Source organism: Bacillus rossius, chromosome 16, assembly GCF_032445375.1.
Source record: "Bacillus rossius redtenbacheri isolate Brsri chromosome 16, Brsri_v3, whole genome shotgun sequence".
Taxonomy (NCBI): domain Eukaryota; kingdom Metazoa; phylum Arthropoda; class Insecta; order Phasmatodea; family Bacillidae; genus Bacillus; species Bacillus rossius.
This window is the reverse complement of record NC_086343.1, coordinates 41797226-41816282: the sequence shown is the minus strand read 5'-3', so window position 1 is coordinate 41816282 and position 19057 is coordinate 41797226. Positions and strand designations below refer to the sequence as shown.

General features: G+C 37.2%; 1 protein-coding gene across 2 annotated transcripts in view; it reads left to right on the top strand.

The window, feature by feature from the left end:
• The window catches only part of LOC134540453 (polyadenylate-binding protein 2), a 64624-nt gene that overhangs the window by 11456 nt on the left and 34111 nt on the right, over positions 1-19057 (top strand). For both annotated transcript variants that reach the window (XM_063383215.1, XM_063383216.1), the window contains exons 4-5: positions 8530-8597; positions 12583-12777. In XM_063383215.1, the coding sequence (XP_063239285.1) occupies positions 8530-8597; positions 12583-12777 (263 nt within the window). The remainder of the gene's footprint in view (positions 1-8529; positions 8598-12582; positions 12778-19057) is intronic.

Genomic DNA, 19057 nt, shown 5'->3' with positions numbered 1-19057 from the left:
CAAAAACGTTAAGTATAAAGTAAACTTTGTAACATGTTAAACTTCACAGATGGTATAAGTGTTGGAATAGGTTGTTAATTTTTTTTGCATTTATTGAAATTTATAAAGCTAACATTATAAACAGGAATCATTATATGCAGGAAATAAATACACTGCCTTATGGGGAAAATTTTGGGACTCAAAAAATATGATGTTATAAGCAGGAACATTCTAACAGGGTTTTACTGTAAATTGAATCTGCGGTGTCACCTACAGTGATAATATTCGCAACTTTCTCCTTTGGTTTCACAAATGCTGCTTGTCACGCAATGAGAAAAATTTACACATACTATGCATGCCATCAAGTAAGGTCAATAAGACATTATTCGTCACAACCAATTTGGCTGTTGGGCAATGAAATTTGAAGACAAGGCTGCTCTGGCTCATCATTCAAAATAAAACTATATTATTTTTTAATGTAAGAAAAATGCTCATAGCGTGACCGATGACGGGTTAAGATGTCCAATTAATACGGTTACCATACAACAAAAACAAAGAACATATTTTCACTTAGGTTTTTTAAAAATGTATTTCATTCATTAGATTGTATTTGAGTGTGTGAGTTGTACAAAGATACTGAACAAATCAAGTATACAAAAATACAATGAAAACAGATCAAATGAACAAATCTCCTCTTAGCTTCTAAATGGCACTGTCTCTGTAGTAAGTCGCCGGTCTCTACGTGTAGAAATAAAAAAAGCAGAGAAAAGATGCACTTAAAACTAAATTCTCAAATACACCAATCACACTTAGTACATCTTCAGATTGCGCAAATTCATTTAGTGCAATGTTAATTTTACTGTCCCAGTCTTGAATGGCACGTCTGTAAATTTCAGCTAACACAAAATCGCCACAGGAAAAAAAAAGTCTACTTCAACTTGGTAAAAAAACAGATGTGCAGTGGCATACTGTTAGCTATACTACGAGGGGAGAAGAGATGCATGCACAGGTCTGACTACACTATCAACTGTTGAACAAACATCAGCTATGGCAAGTTCAGTTGTGGCTATGGAGTGTAAAGGACCAAATGTTTTTACATCCGTGTGTATGTCGCCTGGCCTCAGACCAGGTCGTGATGAACTTCAGTCTAGCCAGTGGCAGGGAACTCGCACACACAAACACAAAGCAATGTCTGCCCATTCGTCTGCCCTAACTGTACGTGCGCAAGCACCTACAGTTGGAAGTATAGTGGAATCATGGCTTTCAAGTGAGGGCATTATGCATCGGGTTCAAGTATTTGAGATAAAACTAGAAGTATTATGGCGTGCAGAATGTCATGAAGGCACACATATGTTGGTCGAACTTTATTTTTAAGCACGTCAACTGTGCGCACAATCATACAAAATAAGGACTATCAAATGTTTATATAAGTCTGATGCTGTTGATTGTACTAGCGGGAATATATTTGACATTAAATACTGGAACAGAAATGAACTCATGAATTCACATGGAAAAGATTGTTAAATTAATGATGCAATGAAAAAAAAAAATCACGGGCCTGACAGGATTGATGTGAACCAAGTGGTGGTACACATATAAGCACTTAAATTTTTGAAAAATTAAATTGCAAATATTCGGACAGTAATATCGGTTTCACTGCCATTCAGAGGGCCTAAAAAGGGATGGTTCTGTGATATTGAAATCTGCGTGGTAAATTTCATCAAAGAGAAGAGAGGAGACAATTCCAATTTGAGACGTAATAAAATTAAAAGCCCAAGATATTGCTTGTGAATTGAACATCCCGCGGACTAGCTTCAAGGCAAGTAGCGTACTGGTTAGTATGCAAGAATGATCGCCGTTGTAATTTTTGTTTGCAGTACAGAACACAACTAACTTAGAGCAAAAATTGCCAAAATATTACCAAGAGAAATTAATTAAATTTCAGGGCCATGGGATTGGTTTGCGTAAACAACATGCTTATTTGTACATCCAAATTGGAAAGCTGATGAAATGGCAGTGTATTACGACATGCCCAGCAACACTACCATGGAAACAAAAGGCGTTACGACTGTCGGGAGTCACGGTGATGTTGTGAGTTTTGGCATACTGCAGGATACTGCCACCCTTCATTATCTTACGTAATCATTCGTTGTCAAGAAAAAGGCTGAATGATGAGTGATTTAATGCAAGAATGGTTACGACTGGTGTGGAATTGAGCCCGGGTGCACTTCTGAAGAAAAGGGGCATGTTTGTCCTTGATGTGTTTCGGGGACATCTGACACGTGGGATTAAAGCCACAATAAATAATTTCAACACAGACTTGGTTGTTTTACCAGCTGGAATAAGAAGCCAGCTACAAGTTTTCGATGTTGTTGTAAACAAGCCATTTAAAGACCACCTTCGGCAACAGTATCATGATTGGCTGCTTACTGGTGACTATTCTCTGACACCAACTGGGAAAATTAAGAAACCACAGTTCTTCAGCTAGTAACATGGATTTCTACAGCCTGGCAAAGGATAACTTCAGAATCCATCGTCCGCGGCTTTAAGAAGTGTTGCATTTCAAATGCCATGAATGGCACTGAAGACGATCTGTGCTGGCAAGATGAAGATAAAGGCAATGTCAGCATTAGCCGTAGCAGCACTAGCATTGCAAACACTGTCAGTGCACGATTATTCTTACCAGCATCAGAACAAACTCTCTTAATATATCTATGTAAAATAAGTGTTTAATGTTGTGACAAACTCAAATTTATAATGGCATAGGTAAGTTTAACTATTTAAATATTATTACATATTTAATTAAAAAAAAAAATTCTTTGTCTTATAACTGTGATTTCCTTTCCATAATTTTGTATTTTAACTGTTATCTCCTCTCCAAACATTCTTTTTCCTAGACTCTCAATCAAAAAGTTTGGGGTCGCATTATATTCAGTCGCAGTATCCTTGGTTTATACGGTAGTTGTGAACATTCATAAACATTAAAAAACCTAAAATTTGATATTACAAAGAGAAGATGTATTCACATGCTAACTGTAAGATTTTAGAACTTTTAAAAAATTGTCTGCAAGATTTGTAAGGCTTCTTGCCAATTTTTTTTTCTAAAAAAATTTTTAAATAAACTTTTTTGGCTATCTTAAATTGATAAATTTCCTCCAAAACAATGGCGTAGGACATGATGGAGTGAAAGTAACACAAAATAAGCTATTGATGTGGTCTCTTTAAAAAAAAATTCCTAATGTAGAATGCAAATATGAAAAAATAAATTTCATAATCTACTATATAAAAATAAGTCGGGTTTTCCTTCCTGACGCTATAACTCCAGAACGCACGAACCGATTTCCACGGTTTTGCAGTCGTTGGAAAGGTCTCGGGCTCCGTGAGGTTTATAGCAAAGAAAATTCAGGACAAACCATATCGAGAAGCATGTCAACTATTGGGTTTGCTGGAGAACGATTCTCATTGGGATTTAACACTTGCGGATTCAGTTGTTTCATCAAATGCGTACCAAATACGAACTCTGTTCGCAATTATCATCACCACATGTTTTCCTTCACAACCAATTCAGTTATGGAACAAATACAAAGACGACATATGTGAAGATATCTTGCATCGCTTGCGCATTCAAACGAATAATCCTGACATCCAAATAACCGATGAAATCTACAATGAAGGATTGATTCTGATTGAGGATCAATGCTTGACTATTGCAAACAAGCTACTGATTGAAGTAGGAATGATTGCGCCAAATCGATTGATGCACGATGCATTCAACCAAGAATTAAATCGAGAGCTGCAATACAATGTTGATACATTGCAGGAATTCGTTCGAAATAATGTGCCGTTGCTGAATGAACAGCAAAAACAAGTATACGAAACATTAATGCAAGCGGTGGACAATAATACTGGTGGTCTATTCTTCCTGGACGCGCCTGGAGGAACAGGGAAAACATTTGTCATTTCATTGATTTTGGCCACTATTCGATCAAGATGTGACATAGCTTTGGCGTTAGCATCATCTGGAATTGCGGCGACTCTTCTAGATGGCGGTCGTACTGCACATTCTGCGCTTAAGTTGCCACTCAATTTAAACACAATTGATACTCCAACATGCAATATTTCCCGATCCAGTGCAATGGGAAAATTGTTGATGCAATGCAAGCTCATTGTTTGGGATGAGTGCACAATGGCACATAAGAAATCACTTGAAGCACTTAACTTCACACTGAAGGATCTTCGGCGAAATAACAACATCTTTGGCGGCTTGATGATATTGTTGGCAGGTGATTTCAGGCAGACGTTGCCAGTAATTCCCCGTGGAACGCCTGCAGATGAATTGAATGCTTGCCTGAAGGCATCACCTTTATGGAATAACGTAAAAACATTATCGCTAACCACTAATATGAGAGTTCAACTTCAAAATGATCAAAGTGCTGCACAATTTTCCAAACAATTGTTAGATGTTGGAAATGGAAAAGTCCCAGTTGATGCGACATCTGGATTAATTACTCTTACCAACGACTTTTGCCGATTTGTAGACTCTCAATTAGCTCTTATTGAAAATGTTTTCCCAAACATTAGTGAGAATTATCAGAATTATGCTTGGTTAAGTCAACGAGCAATTCTTGCCGCAAAGAATAATGATGTACACGCACTGAATTTCACCATTCAATCAAAAATTTCTGGCGATTTGGTGACATACAAATCCGTTGATTCCATAACAAATCCCGATGATGTAGTAAATTATCCAACTGAGTTTTTGAACTCTCTGGAGTTACCAGGATTTCCACCACATAACTTGCTACTCAAAGTTGGTACAGTTATTATGATATTGCTTAATTTGAATCCACCGCGACTTTGCAACGGTACTCGACTTTCGGTAAAAAGACTTATGCCAAATTTGATTGAGGCAACCATTATTAACGGAAAGTACGCAGGTGAATATGTATGTATTCCTCGAATACCAATGATTCCGACTGATCTTCCGTTTGACTTCAAACGATTGCAATTTCCAGTTCGCCTTGCGTTCGCAATGACAATTAACAAGTCGCAAGGCCAATCGCTTAGTGTTTGCGGAATAAATTTAGAAAATCATTGTTTTTCACATGGGCAGTTATACGTTGCGTGTTCACGAGTTGGGAAACCATCCGCTTTGTTTGTGTTAACGTCAGACCAAAAAACAAAAAATGTGGTTTACCAAAGAGCACTTCAATGAAACGGATAATTTGCGGACACGTATAACGCTTCGATTCAGTATTTACTTTGGATTCACTTTCATTTACTTAGGGCCGGTTTTATGACCTCCGGCTAAAGTTCCGGCCAAAAATTTAACCGCAGGCTAGCTCTTATTTCGGTTTTATGACTCCATGTTAACGTCTACCTTCCAGTTAAAGTTCCGGCTAACCTAGCGGGTGGATGAACCGGCCGCTAGCTGCTTAACCGGAGGCTAAGCAACAAAATAAAATGGCGATGTATCAGGCGAGGTTAGTTGTTGATAGTGATGATGACTATTTGAGGAATTCTATTGAATATTTACAGGATGCGATGGAATAATTTATTACTAAATGTAAAATGCTTCGCCGTATTCGTCAAAGTTTTATTAAAAATTACATGGCATGAAAGTGTAGTCACGCTTTTCTATTTTCGTCGAGTCGTGTATTATTATTTGACTTTAATTGATCACGAAGTACATAAACGTATGCTATGTATATAAACTTAAATGTTCCTGCTTAAGAATATGTGTAAATAAGTGAATTTTATAATTGCAAAACGAGGGTTATTATTACCTATAAAATGCGTGTTTTCGTGGAAGTTGTATCTGTGAATTTTTATTCGTAATACAGTGGACATATGCCGGGAATGAAATGCACTTCATACGACTTCAGACGTGGTTCTAATTCAATGAATACAATTGAATGTGAAAATAAATGTTACCCAATTATCCCTTCCCTATCTTACAAACCATTAGGTACTTATTATCTACCTGCCACGCAAGTGCAAAACGAAAACAGCACTGGAATTATTCTGTTTACCGTATCCAAGTTTATCCCTTGATCCTATCGGCATGACCCTTTATATGTTGGTCTTGTTTTACATTATACTTGCTGTTTTAATTTAGAATGTTGAAAAATCCTGTACATAACACAAAATACCTAACATATCACGATGCAAACAAATTATGTCAGGTCTTGTAAAAATATATTTCATTCGTATACATTTTACAATCATAATTATTTCCCCAGTGAATATATCTAGGATCTCTTGGCCTACTAAATTAAAACAGCAAGCATCCTATACCACAAACTAATTCCATCAGGATCGGATTAATTTGGATATGTGATACGAAACTATTAGTACAAAAATGAAACCTACACCAGTGAAATGAAAATTGACAAGTATTTTCCCGAAACGGGGTCTATATTATTTGATTATGAAATAAATTTATGAAAGAAATAAGTGTTCTCTAGCAAAAATGTCATCCCTATTTATTTGTTGGTATAGAATTACTTCGTTAGTTTTGGCTTAATATATAACCTAACAAAATCATGTGTTTCAATACAAGAGTAAAGTTGAAAACACACGGTTTTGAAGCGTAAATTGTAATTTTATGGTTTAATACAAAGCAGGTTTGACGTCAAAGTAATTTTTGGTTAATTTAATTATATCTGTTGCAAGATAAAGTTCGCGGCATATTTCTTTACTGCAGCTGTAAACATTCCGAATCACAATACAAACAAACAGCTGACTAACATTCTACCAGAAAAAATAACTGTCTTGCAACAAAAGTTACCAAATTCTGTTTTATTTCATTACCAACACAACCATTATTACACCACACGCTTCGTCAGGTTCCGGTTAGCCAACCGCAGGCTAAGTATGGGTCATAATACACCCCTCGTTCGTTAACCGGAGGCTAGCTTTACCTGGAGGCTAGCTAACCTGAGGATTTAGCCGGAGGTCATAATATCGGCCCTTAGAGAAGTTCAACTAAATAACACTTCATTTTTGTAATCGAAATGAATTCATTACTGTTGTGAAATGAAATAAAATTTTTCATTTTCAAATATAAAACAAAAAAAAAATTTTATTCATCTTTTAATCACCAAACGAAATGTTACATAAAACGAAGCCATTTGGTGGCGAAACGGAGTTCGCCGGGTTTGCTAGTGTAATATAATTTGGCAACTTATTCAACCGCAGCAATCTGTACAGTTCCTTCACTCCGACAATACAAATGGCTACAATATAATGTGAATTGCAGATTAGAGTAAAGTAATTGTTTGCCCAACTTTTACAAAAAAAAAAAACAGCATTTATCTTTTTAAATTGACAAATTCCTGTGGAACTACCATGAAAGCATGACAATTTTTTATTGTGTGACTTTTAGTAAGATGTTTTATGTAACTTCTCCTATTTATGTAGTTATAATGTACTTGAAGCATTTTACTGCAAGGCAAATTTAAATAAAAATTAGTTTGTGTTGTGTTGTTGCTGCCGATTATAATTGATTTAGTATGTGCATAGCTTTGGATTTAATGATTGCTACAGTGAATCTCATAAATAATAAACAGCACTATTTTAGTAATTAATAATAATGTAAGTACTTTATACTGAAATTTAGTAAATGTAAAACATCTTGTGGGACATGAAAATAACTACATTAAAATCAGAAATCCTTTACAGTGAGGTACTTTATAATGAGGTTTCACTGTGCACTGACCTTTCTTTGACCAGCCTGACTCGGCATATGACAAGCTTCCAAGATGCGGGCTTTTGTGATCCTCCAGACTCATTTTTAACTATTCAGTATAAAAATTAAACAATTCAACAACATCTAGGCCAGAGAAACAGTCTTTCCATGACGCTGCCTCTTAACCCAGTAGTCTGATGCACCACAATAACTTTTTCAGAGTCTATAAAATTTGCAGCCAATCAGGGCTTGCCTCTCACAAACTTCTATTATAATTCACTGACGAAAACATTTTGCTCCAATATAACAATTGCAAAATAATTACATTATTTAACCTCAAAACTAACTTAATGTATAATCATCCGTGTTGGCTTTCCTTCTCCTATGACACCATGGTTGTTCCTTCCGGAAGGAAAGCTGGTGGGGGTAAGGACAGATTCACTGTCAACCCTTCCTTGTTGATTATTACTGATGATTGCCTTGCTTACTTTGTCTTATAGGATTTCCTATCACTTTGTGTGCAGGGTTTAAGCTTTATGAATCCTTAGTCTTAAGAGCATGTTTGGTGTGGTTTCTATAGTGGATTATTTGTAAACTTGAACATGGTTATAATAAAAAATATTTACAACACGTAGAGTAAACTATGTTCTCTTCCCTTCCATTTTTATTCAAGAAATCAGAAGCCAATTTCATTAGTAACTGATACTTGTTGGAAAATAAATTTTGTAAGTACGTTTTGAGAAAAATGTAACAAATTTGCATCAAGTACTGTTTGTGGCTGTCGATTGCATAAATTGTACTGAATGTTTAATTATGTGTTTTGATCACAATTAATGTAATGTATTTAATCTTCCTTGCAGCCAGTCCCTTGAACATGTCACTGGAAGAGAAGATAGAAGTGGATAACCGCTCCATATACGTTGGCAATGTAAGTGTTACATACATACATACATACATACATACATTATGGTGTGTGCTTGATTCTGCTATCTGAATGATCATGATTTAGAATTCTGTCAGTGCATTCATGTCAATTATAGTATTGACAGTTGTGAAAGGGTTAATATTTGTAACATATTTCATGAATTAATTTATTTCATAAATTGGCATATAATAAAATTTTGATGAATTGAAATCTTTATAGTTAAAAATTGTATTAAGTCTGGCAAAATTTAGACTTTTCTTGTAATGAATAACAATTTTATTTGCAATTTTTGCATGCTCTCGTAAAATATCCAACTGTACAGTTTTGACAATTAAATAGTAAATCAAAACTAGCAAAAAGTAGGGTGGAGGCTTGCCTAACATGAGTGCTTAAAAAGGAGATTTCATTGTTTATAAGAAAATTAGATTTTTTTGATCATAAAACAGTAATTTTGTTTAAGTTGGTCATGGTATTGTTATGAAGGCAGACAGGTTCGGAGCTGGCGGTGGCTCTGCATGGCCACTGACGTCACGCGCTGTCCACTGACGTGAGGCATGCCACGAGTGCCTGGCCGGATTACCTCCTCCCTTGCACCGTCCCGCCTCAGGCCATTGTCAATGACCCTTTTAGCATCCTGGGAATTTATTTATAAATGATATTGAAATGTTTAATGAAAAGTTTGTTTATCACTGATTAAAGTTCCGTGGTTACACACAAACTCACGGTACAAGCATAGGACTCTGTCCTTGGAACGACAACAAGAACTATTCAAGTTTGTCTGGTTGATGGCTTACACCAGTTTTAAATAAAATGTCCAAAAAAAAAGTTTCCACATTGACGTAGCCCAGATCACAGCTGTTAAAAGAATTGTTTTATCCTTTTTTTTCCTGTTGTACCGGTACCTGAAATATGTGATGGACTTAAAGCTAGTCATATCTTTTAGAGCAGTAGGCATGCACTCAAGAAGCACACCCCTCTCTTTTAGCAGATATTAGAAAACATTGATCCTGCCGAAAGCTAAATAAAACTGTGTTCAAGATGGTATTTGAAGCAGTGACCAGGGGCGCAATTCTGTAGGATTCGCAAGGGAGACCCACGGAAATATCCAGGAAGGGACGTGCGGATAGAGAGTTTTTCATGTGTTATTAAACGACACAAGACATCTCTGAATACTGTGCTTGTATGTTGTATACTGCCCATATTTTGCCCTACAAGCAATAAGCAGAAAACTTCAAAACATACAGAAATTTTTCCATAAAACATTGTTTTGACATCAAATCAGTTTCACACTCGTGCTTTTGCAAGTGCAAGTGGGCCCCCTCTGGGAGGGCCTTCTTAATTCCGGGGGGGGGGGGGAGAAGACCCTGCCCCCCTAGGATCTATGCCCATGGCAGTCGTAAGTGTGACGCCTGTGAACTGGAGTCGGTGATAAGTTTAATACAACTGACAGGCTTGGAATAAACCAGTGATTGTGTGTGACTTCTGTTAAATTATTATTTTAATTGTTTTCATGTTTAAGGCACCGTGTTGAAGCTATTAAATTATTTTCAGGAAAACTATTTCATTATATTTTGACTATAAAAATATAACATTGTAATTTGTAACAATGTAAGGATTGATGAAGTAAGTTTTGCTAAGTCTGAACATCAATTGAGACAGCAGTGAAAAACTTTTAAAACACCTGGAATTTGATACTGCCAGGAGATGGCCACCGTGTTACACCCATTCATGGAAATTTAAATTATTTTATAAATTAGCAAAATCTATTTTTAGTAGTTATTTACATTTGTGAATACATAATAAGCCACAAAATAGTATTAAATAAGGCATTATGTACTAAAAACTCTATAGTCTTTGGATTATTTATTTTATAGCTATTGTGCTGGGGATCTTTAAGGTTTCACAAGGTTAAAAAGAATGAACACAAACAAGGTGTGATTCCATCTGAATATAATTACTCCATGCTTAGGAAACTTATAATAGTTATTAAAAAAATATTAACATACATTATCAATAACGTACTTAAAGAGCTCTCAGGAATATTAAGAAAGAAAAAAATATGGGCCGCCCTAAATTAGATTATAAAAAGGCTTCATTAAAAAAAATACATAAACCAATAAAAAAATACAAATATGTTTAAACTATACCAGTTTATATTCTTAAAGTCCAAAACAGATACTTATATAATTATTTTCTTCAAACGTCGGAATTTAAAGAATGTTCCAAAAGAAAAAGTTTTTAAAAACGGTAGCACGGAGGTCGGTGCTTCACTTCCGGAGACCAGTAGTGAACATGATGCCAGGGAGCCTGTTCGTTGTTGAGGAAGGGTGGTGAAAATGCCAATTCGGCGTCCAGCTCTTGGACCCTGTCTGTGAACAGTCCGAATCAAACCTGATCAGAACTAGTACACAGACAGTTAGCAAAATGGGTAGAAAGTGCCCGCAAAAGGTAAGGGGAGGTTGGGGAATGTCGCTGATAGCAACTCACAAGACAGGGAAGTTGGCTTCTATTTTCTGAGGCGTCGCCAATCCGGATCTGGTGCTCGCGAATACGTGGCTGGCGCGGACGTTTCCACCATTTCAAAAAGAAATTAATTAAAAGAAAATAACTACTATGTTGATTACTGTACAGACAGTCTAAACTACATAAATAAATTTACAGGGATAGCATCCCTTGTCTAATCGACTACATCGTCGGTTGCGGCCGGATGGAAGTCTTGCAGTACGTTGATCCGCCGAGAATCACAAACAGTTCGTCTGGGATCGCGACGCGAAGTGTCTGCCGAGGAGCCGCGTCTCGTAATTAAAAGTAAATGTTCAATCAAAAGTGGAGGGGGAAACTGGGGCGTCCGGACCGACAGGTTCCAATGTTCCCCAGGTGGGCATCATAAAAAAACTTTGACTTTGATGTCTCGAAGTTGGTAACACTGGCCGATTTTAGCGCTACCTGTTGAGGGGTGTCTAAAATAAAAAATAATCGACTCGCCCGAGACTTTTGATTTAGCCTGGGGCTAAAGCCTAAATCGGGTGGTGCACTCTGGTGGCCTACAGGGGAAGGTAGCTGTGAGGTTAGCAAAGTTGCCACCAGATTTCGCGGGGGTCAGGTCCACTAGCTTGCGACGAGAGAAGAAGTTACTATGTCCGCCGCTAGATGTCGTGGGTGGTCCGTCTTTGCACATATTTTTCCTTGGCAATATGTCCTGCCTGTTGGGGTTCACGGCAGGACAATGATCCTGGGCTAAATTCTTAGAATCAAGAGGGAGCTGGTAGGGGAAGGGGGGGGGGGACAATAACGCAACGACGCTGGGAACGAGCGTCCTAGCCGTGACTTTCGAGGAGTGAACCTAAGACGTATTAGTGACGGGAAAGGCTATAGTAAGCTCATCTCTGAGAAGTGGTAACAACACTTCCAGAGCTGTTGTATGCAGTTTTAGTCATGCAGGGACATAATGTTATGGGCCGAGAACGTGACTGCAAGCGAGAGAAATGTCAAACGGTCTGCCAACGATGTCTTAGATTTGCAAAAGATCAGATAGATCCCTGAGAAAAGGTGCCTCAGGCTACTGCTGCAAAGTTTAACTACGTAGAGTACACCAGCCGAACAAAGATTAAATCACCCTATTGTACCCAAATTATATAGAAAATAAAATTTCCAAAAATTATTTAAAAATATAATAACAATTAAAAATAAGTGCCGAAATTCCTAATTTCCGGCACACTATTTGTGAGAATAACTTCACTTCCTCAGCTGTCATATGACACATGAAATATTGCATACTAACCCTAAAATCACAAATTTTGTGAACCATTGATCAAGAACCCGCGTCATGGTGGGAATTGAGAAAATAATTGACACCAGCATCGGTATTGTTGATACGAGGCATATGTATCACGTGCACGTTAGGTTTTCAGAGTATTCATTAATTTTTTTTTTAATTCCCGTTGCGTAATACTTCCCTTGGACCCCACTAGATGTTGCTGTGTCGCAGGTGGACTACGGGGCGACTGCAGAGGAGCTGGAGCAGCACTTCCACGGCTGTGGCTCCATCAACCGTGTCACTATCCTCTGCAACAAGTTTGACGGCCATCCCAAGGGCTTCGCCTACATCGAGTTTGCAGAGCGAGACTCCGTTCAGACGGCCATGGCGATGGACGAGTCCCTGTTCCGTGGTCGCCAGATAAAGGTCGGTGCAGCACACACATTTCATTTGGTACCAGGTAAACAAACCATCTCACATTTTCAATCGTTAATGCACACATTTCTTATTATATTGACATTGTTCGGGGCTGCGTCCTAACTCGATATGCCACCACCTCCCTAACCACCCTCCTTCCTTCCTCAGCATTTGAACCGCCCATCGACGTCACGGGTGTGTGTGTGCGTGTGAGAGAGCGCCATGGACTACAGGAAAAGGGCGCAGTAGAGTCATTAAGTAAATGTAGCTTTTAATAACAGTATTCCCTTCAATTTTGTTCCACCTAAATATTAGCTGGCCGCTATAGACCCAGACTTGCCGAAGGCCATTTTGCAATATTATCTTTTATACTTAATATTTGATTAACTGAACTTTTATGTAATTGCAGTGCATGTAGCTTTACTTTTAAATGTGAAGAGGTGTTTGTACGTTTTATGTATTTCTTAAATCGGCCACGGCGTGGTCTAGTTGGAATAACGGTACTGTGCGTTTCGGCGCACAGCGCCACTGTCTTGCTGCCACGGCGGCCATTTTTCGCCCAGTCTCTTCTCATCGCTGCCCGAGGTAGGATGTTTCCAGCACTCCGGGGACTTTGACTCTGCTTCCGCTGATTTGGTAATTCTTTGTGTGTAATTTTACATCGTAATCACTTTCGTTCGTCCTCGGAGCCTACCTCGGGGGCTGACTGTTTAATTAAATAATATATTAACCCCGTTTGCGCGACTTTGAATAAACGCGTGGTGGCCGGCCCTCATCTAAACTGATCGCGCCGCAAGGCTTTTGAACAGCTTTCTTTCGTGAGTAGATGTAACGTGTTGTACGAGCCCCCTGTTCCTACAGGGGCTAATAAACCACAAAAGCTCCGAACTCGTGTTGTTCTTTTAATTGACCACGTGTGTACCCTCATCGGCAGGCGTGTGGGACGCCCTAAGAGCCCACTGCGTAAGCATAGCGTGCCCGACGCTGAGAGCGGGCTGAAGTCAGGTTATTCTATAAGCAGCACGTGGGGGAAACGAGTCATGTCCTCACACGGGCGACGTCACGCCCCGAGTTAGGAGTCTCACCGGGTCCACATGCCTCACCACGTGGTGGCGCCCACTAACACGCCGCCTTAAAGCCGTCCAAACAACCCCCCGGCCGCGACTCTCTCTCTCTCTCTCTCTCTCTCTCTCTCTCTCTCTCTCTCTATATATATATATATATATATATATATATATATATATATATATATAAAATCATAAGAAGTGTGTGTGTGTGTGTATATATATCAAAGATCCAGTTTCAGAATAAATAGTATAGGTTTGCAAAGAACATTTTTGCAATTTGAATCAAGTTGAAGATGAAGATGTAAGTCTTAAAAATCACTTAAACATGTTGCTACATGAAGAAAATTCCATAGATACAACCTTAAGTACTTGCATAGTAGTGTAGTCAGCAAATCCCGGATATTGCACACTTAATGTCAGTAATGTGGGAAACATTTAGCAAGTTAACTAACTGCCATTGTGAATAAAAAGTAGTGATGGGATTTTTGATACTTTGATACCTCGATACCTTCGATACTTGACGGTATCGCAAAGAATCGAGTATCGAAACTGTAAGTTTGATACATTTTTTCGATACCGGAATGCTTGTTCATTTGTATCGAATTAAGTTATGAGTCGCCATCGTACAAAATACAACTACAGTACCTTGATTATACGTTCCCGTTTCATACATTTTCCTGTGTCATACGCCGATTAATTTTGGTCCTGCCGAAAGTGCTATATTTACAATGGTTTACTTTCCCGGAACATACACTTATAAAATAATTAATTTCCCATTTCATACGTTTTTACGAAGCGGAAAAGTCCTAAAATTCACAAAATTTTTTGTTATGTTCCTCCTAATAAACTATGTTTTAATACTTTTATTTTGAAAAAGTTCATTGTTTACATTTTCAAACGTAGAAAAATAACTTTATCGCACCATAGATATGGATAGTATCAGGAAGACTGTGCACTTCGCTAGTAGCATCTATGGCCAGCACTAAGCGAGACTAGTGGCGCAAACTAGCAATGATTATGAAAATGGTGCACGCGCTTTACCAAGGCACGGATCTCATATTTTGTGCATTCATTAATCTTTGAACTGAATATACCCGTTTGTTATTGTTTTCGTACGATCGGATTGTTTTGTATTTTACTTTTCTCACGTTAAAATTTTTTTTAAAATTGTTCTGTTGCTTAAAGTTGTTTGTAAAATGAAACAAACAAGAAAAAATTTCTGATTTTCTTTTTATTTACATTTGTTCGCGGTAAAAAAAAGTGTACTGGAAAATAAAGGGCCAACTCTCGTGAAGATAGTTTGTATTTCACTTCTATTTTTTATACTCAAGTATTTAAAGTTGTTTGCAGTTTGTATTTTTGTAATAAAGAGGGAATTTATAATGTTTAAAACTAATTTATGTTATTTGTAATAATTGTTACTTAATGGGAAAATATTTTTCCCTGGAGTATCGAAAGTATCGAACTGAAAAAACAATACAGAATCGAGTATCGAAAGTGTGGTATCGTCCCAACTCTAATAAAAAGTAACAGTAAGAATAACAAATGTAGCTATAGTTGAAAGATGATCACAACAATTATTACATATAATTATAGACCCATGTTTTTAGTAAATAAAATTTACTGATATTGTATTAAAAATTTCTTGATTTCAGAATAAAAAATCTCATTTTGCTTTTAAAAAATCACACATGGTAACTCAAGACCAAGTGGCCTCACAGCTTCCATGGAGTACAGATTTACTATCCAGTTTTCGTTACTGAGAAGCTGTCCTCGTCTTGCATGCTAAAAACTGGTGAATACAGTGAATAGGCTTCATTATAGAGAGGTACATTATAAAGGAGTTTAATAAAATAATAAGGGGTTTTACCAGGTTGTTGCAGAACTGGCCAGTTTATATACAGCAAAACCCATTATTTACATTTTTGTGGTAAACGAAAGAGAAAAGTGTAAATTGAGGTGGAAAACTCTTAGACTCATACAATACATACAATGCTTGTCTGAAAAGTTTGCAACCTAAAAATTTTTCTTCAAAATAATTTTTATTTTTCAACATAATCTCCCATCTCTTCAGCCCGTCCAAATAGTATTTGGCATCTTTCTCAGCAAAATACCGTATTTACTCGCATATAGGTCGCAGCAATTTTACCAGATTAGATGAGAAAAAAATGAAGTGCGACCTATATGTGAAAAAAAATTTTTTTAAATTTTTGAGGAATTTTTTTTGCAATACAGTAGAATCCCGCCGATGCGACCCCCCTCTGATGCGTCCTTTCCATTTATACAACCGTTTTATGAGAAACCGTGAAAAAATTGAGCAGAGAAAGTCGAAAATTTGAGTAAAATTGACTGAAAAACAAGTCTGTTACACCTTGTTGGGCGCTGTGTGTTCACGTTTATCTTGGCGAGAGCTGTACTGTAAGCAGGCAGGCATACAAAAGACGGCTAAAAATAGATACCACCCTTCTAGACTGTCCACGCGGCAGTGTCTAGCCGAGCTTGGCGGGTCCACTATCGCACGAAAAGCCGTCTCAGCTGTCATGTTATCTTACCCGCCCACACGAAAAGCCACTGTGGTAGCTTCTGCGAGTATTTTACTGCATAGTTACTTTTCCATCTGCATTCGAACATGTTTTTTTCTCTTTTTTTTTACGCTGTGAAGGGTCGTGGAAAAGATAATTGCTTGAGCTGTCAAAATTAACATCGCTGACGGCAAGGGCGGGAGCGCATCCTGTCGGTCTGTCGCTGTGATTATCTACTCCAAAAACATGTCATAGCATTTCAGGATAGCATTGTTCTTATATCTTTAGTTTATAGCCGAATGTTTTCTACCTGATCCACACAAGTTCCTTCGCCACATTTTGAACGAAAATAACAACCAGTCGGCTAGCATAGCCGAACTTGCGTGACGTGAATTCACTTAACGTGAGTATTTATCGGAACCCATAACGAAAACCGCTGTAGATATAAAAAATCATAACAGGCCTTTTTTATTCGTAATTAAATTTACTGCAACTTTTATTCTGTGCATTTTTTCAATACAAAGCACTGTTTTCGAGTTATAGTCTACAATTAAGACATTTTAAGAAATCAGGAATCTAACTTGACTTCAATTTTCTATATTCGGTTATTACGAGTACTTGTTAAAACAATTTATCACGCCATTATCAGCTCTCGTAGCGGAGATTTACAGTACCCGTTAACTCTTTAGTGCACGGCGTGCCGGCCGTTCGCGTCATTAAATTACCGGTGCGACCTATATGGGGGGAATCTTAAATACCAAATTGAAGACCTCAAATTATGGGTGCGACCTATATGCGATGGCGACCTATATGCGAGTAAATACGGTAGTTGTTTCCGTAGGTGATGGCCTTCTCAGTCAATGAAAAATCTCTGTCCTCTGAGCATAACTTTTAGCTTAGGGAATAAAAAAAAGTAACTTGGGGCTGGATCTTGAGTAAGGAGGGCGGTCAAGCAGTTCAAACCGCAGTTCTTAGAGTTTCATGGCAACCGCTGAAACAAAATTTTTTTCAGCAAATGTGGCAGTTTTTCTGCAATTTTTGCAATCCAGCCTGTTTAATAATGATTCATAGTGTGCTCCTGTCTGTTTTTTTTTCTTTTTCAAGTTTATTGATTAAAAGTGCAGTCTGCTCAGAAGCACACACTGTGTGCAGAGCCTCAGGAAAAACAACGCAATTTCAAAACTACTTAAGCATTTAAGAATTTTCTGAGGGCCAAAAAGTACTTTTGATTTTGGATTATGTTTTGAAACTGTATTTTTAGGAGTTAAAATGGCTAAAAGGCATGTTTTCTGCCATATCCACCTCAGTCGGCTAGGTTAACCTCGTGGGGCGACACAACAGGGAGGCCCCAGGACCTGAGGCTCAATGACACTGCCTTGTATGTGAAGAGAAAAATATAAGCAGAACAAACATGTGCCGACTGGCTCATCACTTGGCTCTTACGACCCACAGATCTTACTAAGATAAAGATTACTTAATGAAAGGATCTGATTTTATATGAAAAAAATTACATATATACTTCAGTTCAAGCCTTGATTTATTTTAAATAAAATAATGCACATACTTAACTTACAAATATCAAGAGAGTATTATGTTTAACAAAAGTTCGTAAAATTACCGCAAGAAAAAAAAATTTTTAAAAAATAAACACATGGCTAGTTACACCAATGGCGATTACAATAACAAGATGAACATCCTACTAATATTATAAACACGAAAGTTTGTAAGTATGGATGGATGGATGTTTGTTACTCTTTCACGTAAAAAACCACTGAATGGATTTGAATGAAATTTGGCCTACAGCTATCTTATAACCTGGATTAACACATAGACCCCATATTAATATGAAATTCCATCCCTAAGGGAGTGAAAAATTGATAATTTCATTTTATAACAGAAAAAATGATAGGTCATAGACATACAAACAGTGAGTGAGTGTCATTTCTCTATGTCTGACACACGATCATACACATAGTAAAGTCTGGCAAATTCATATTTTTCTCCGAGATGAGACCAGTCCGCTTAGTGGAGCTCGCAGCGGCTAGCAAAATAAAGGCGCTAATAACAGTTTTGTTCTTAACTTCGTCAATAGATAGAGTTGCCTTAAATTTTAAACGCACCATCGTTTGATGCGTTTGTCATGTCTTTAATTTTCGTTTGTTTGTGCCGTATGCGTTCCTATACCATTCATCCGATTGCGATGAAATTTTGGTGATTTGTTATGCGCATGCCCATGAAGGTTACTGAGACCGTATAACTATTTTTCAATAGTTGGAGCACGAATCATGTCAAAAAATGTGTTTATTTCATTTTATATAGCGGCACTTCGTCTGTTTTTGTTGTATAAGTACGCACGCAGGACACAATTTATTTAAATATAAAAGATATATATATATATATATATATATATATATATATATATATATATATATATATATATATATATATATATATATATATATATATAGTGAGATAGAGATGGAGAGATAAGTTGAGATAGAGCGAGGTATAGAGAATAAAATGGGTTAGATAAAGAGATATATACCTATAGATGTATAGAGCTACATATATAGAGAATTATATATAGAAGATATAGAGATAGTGGGCAGTATATATATATGTAGATATAAAGAGATAAATAGAGATAGAGACATACATAGATGTAGATAAATAAATATGTATAGAGAGATGGATAGATGA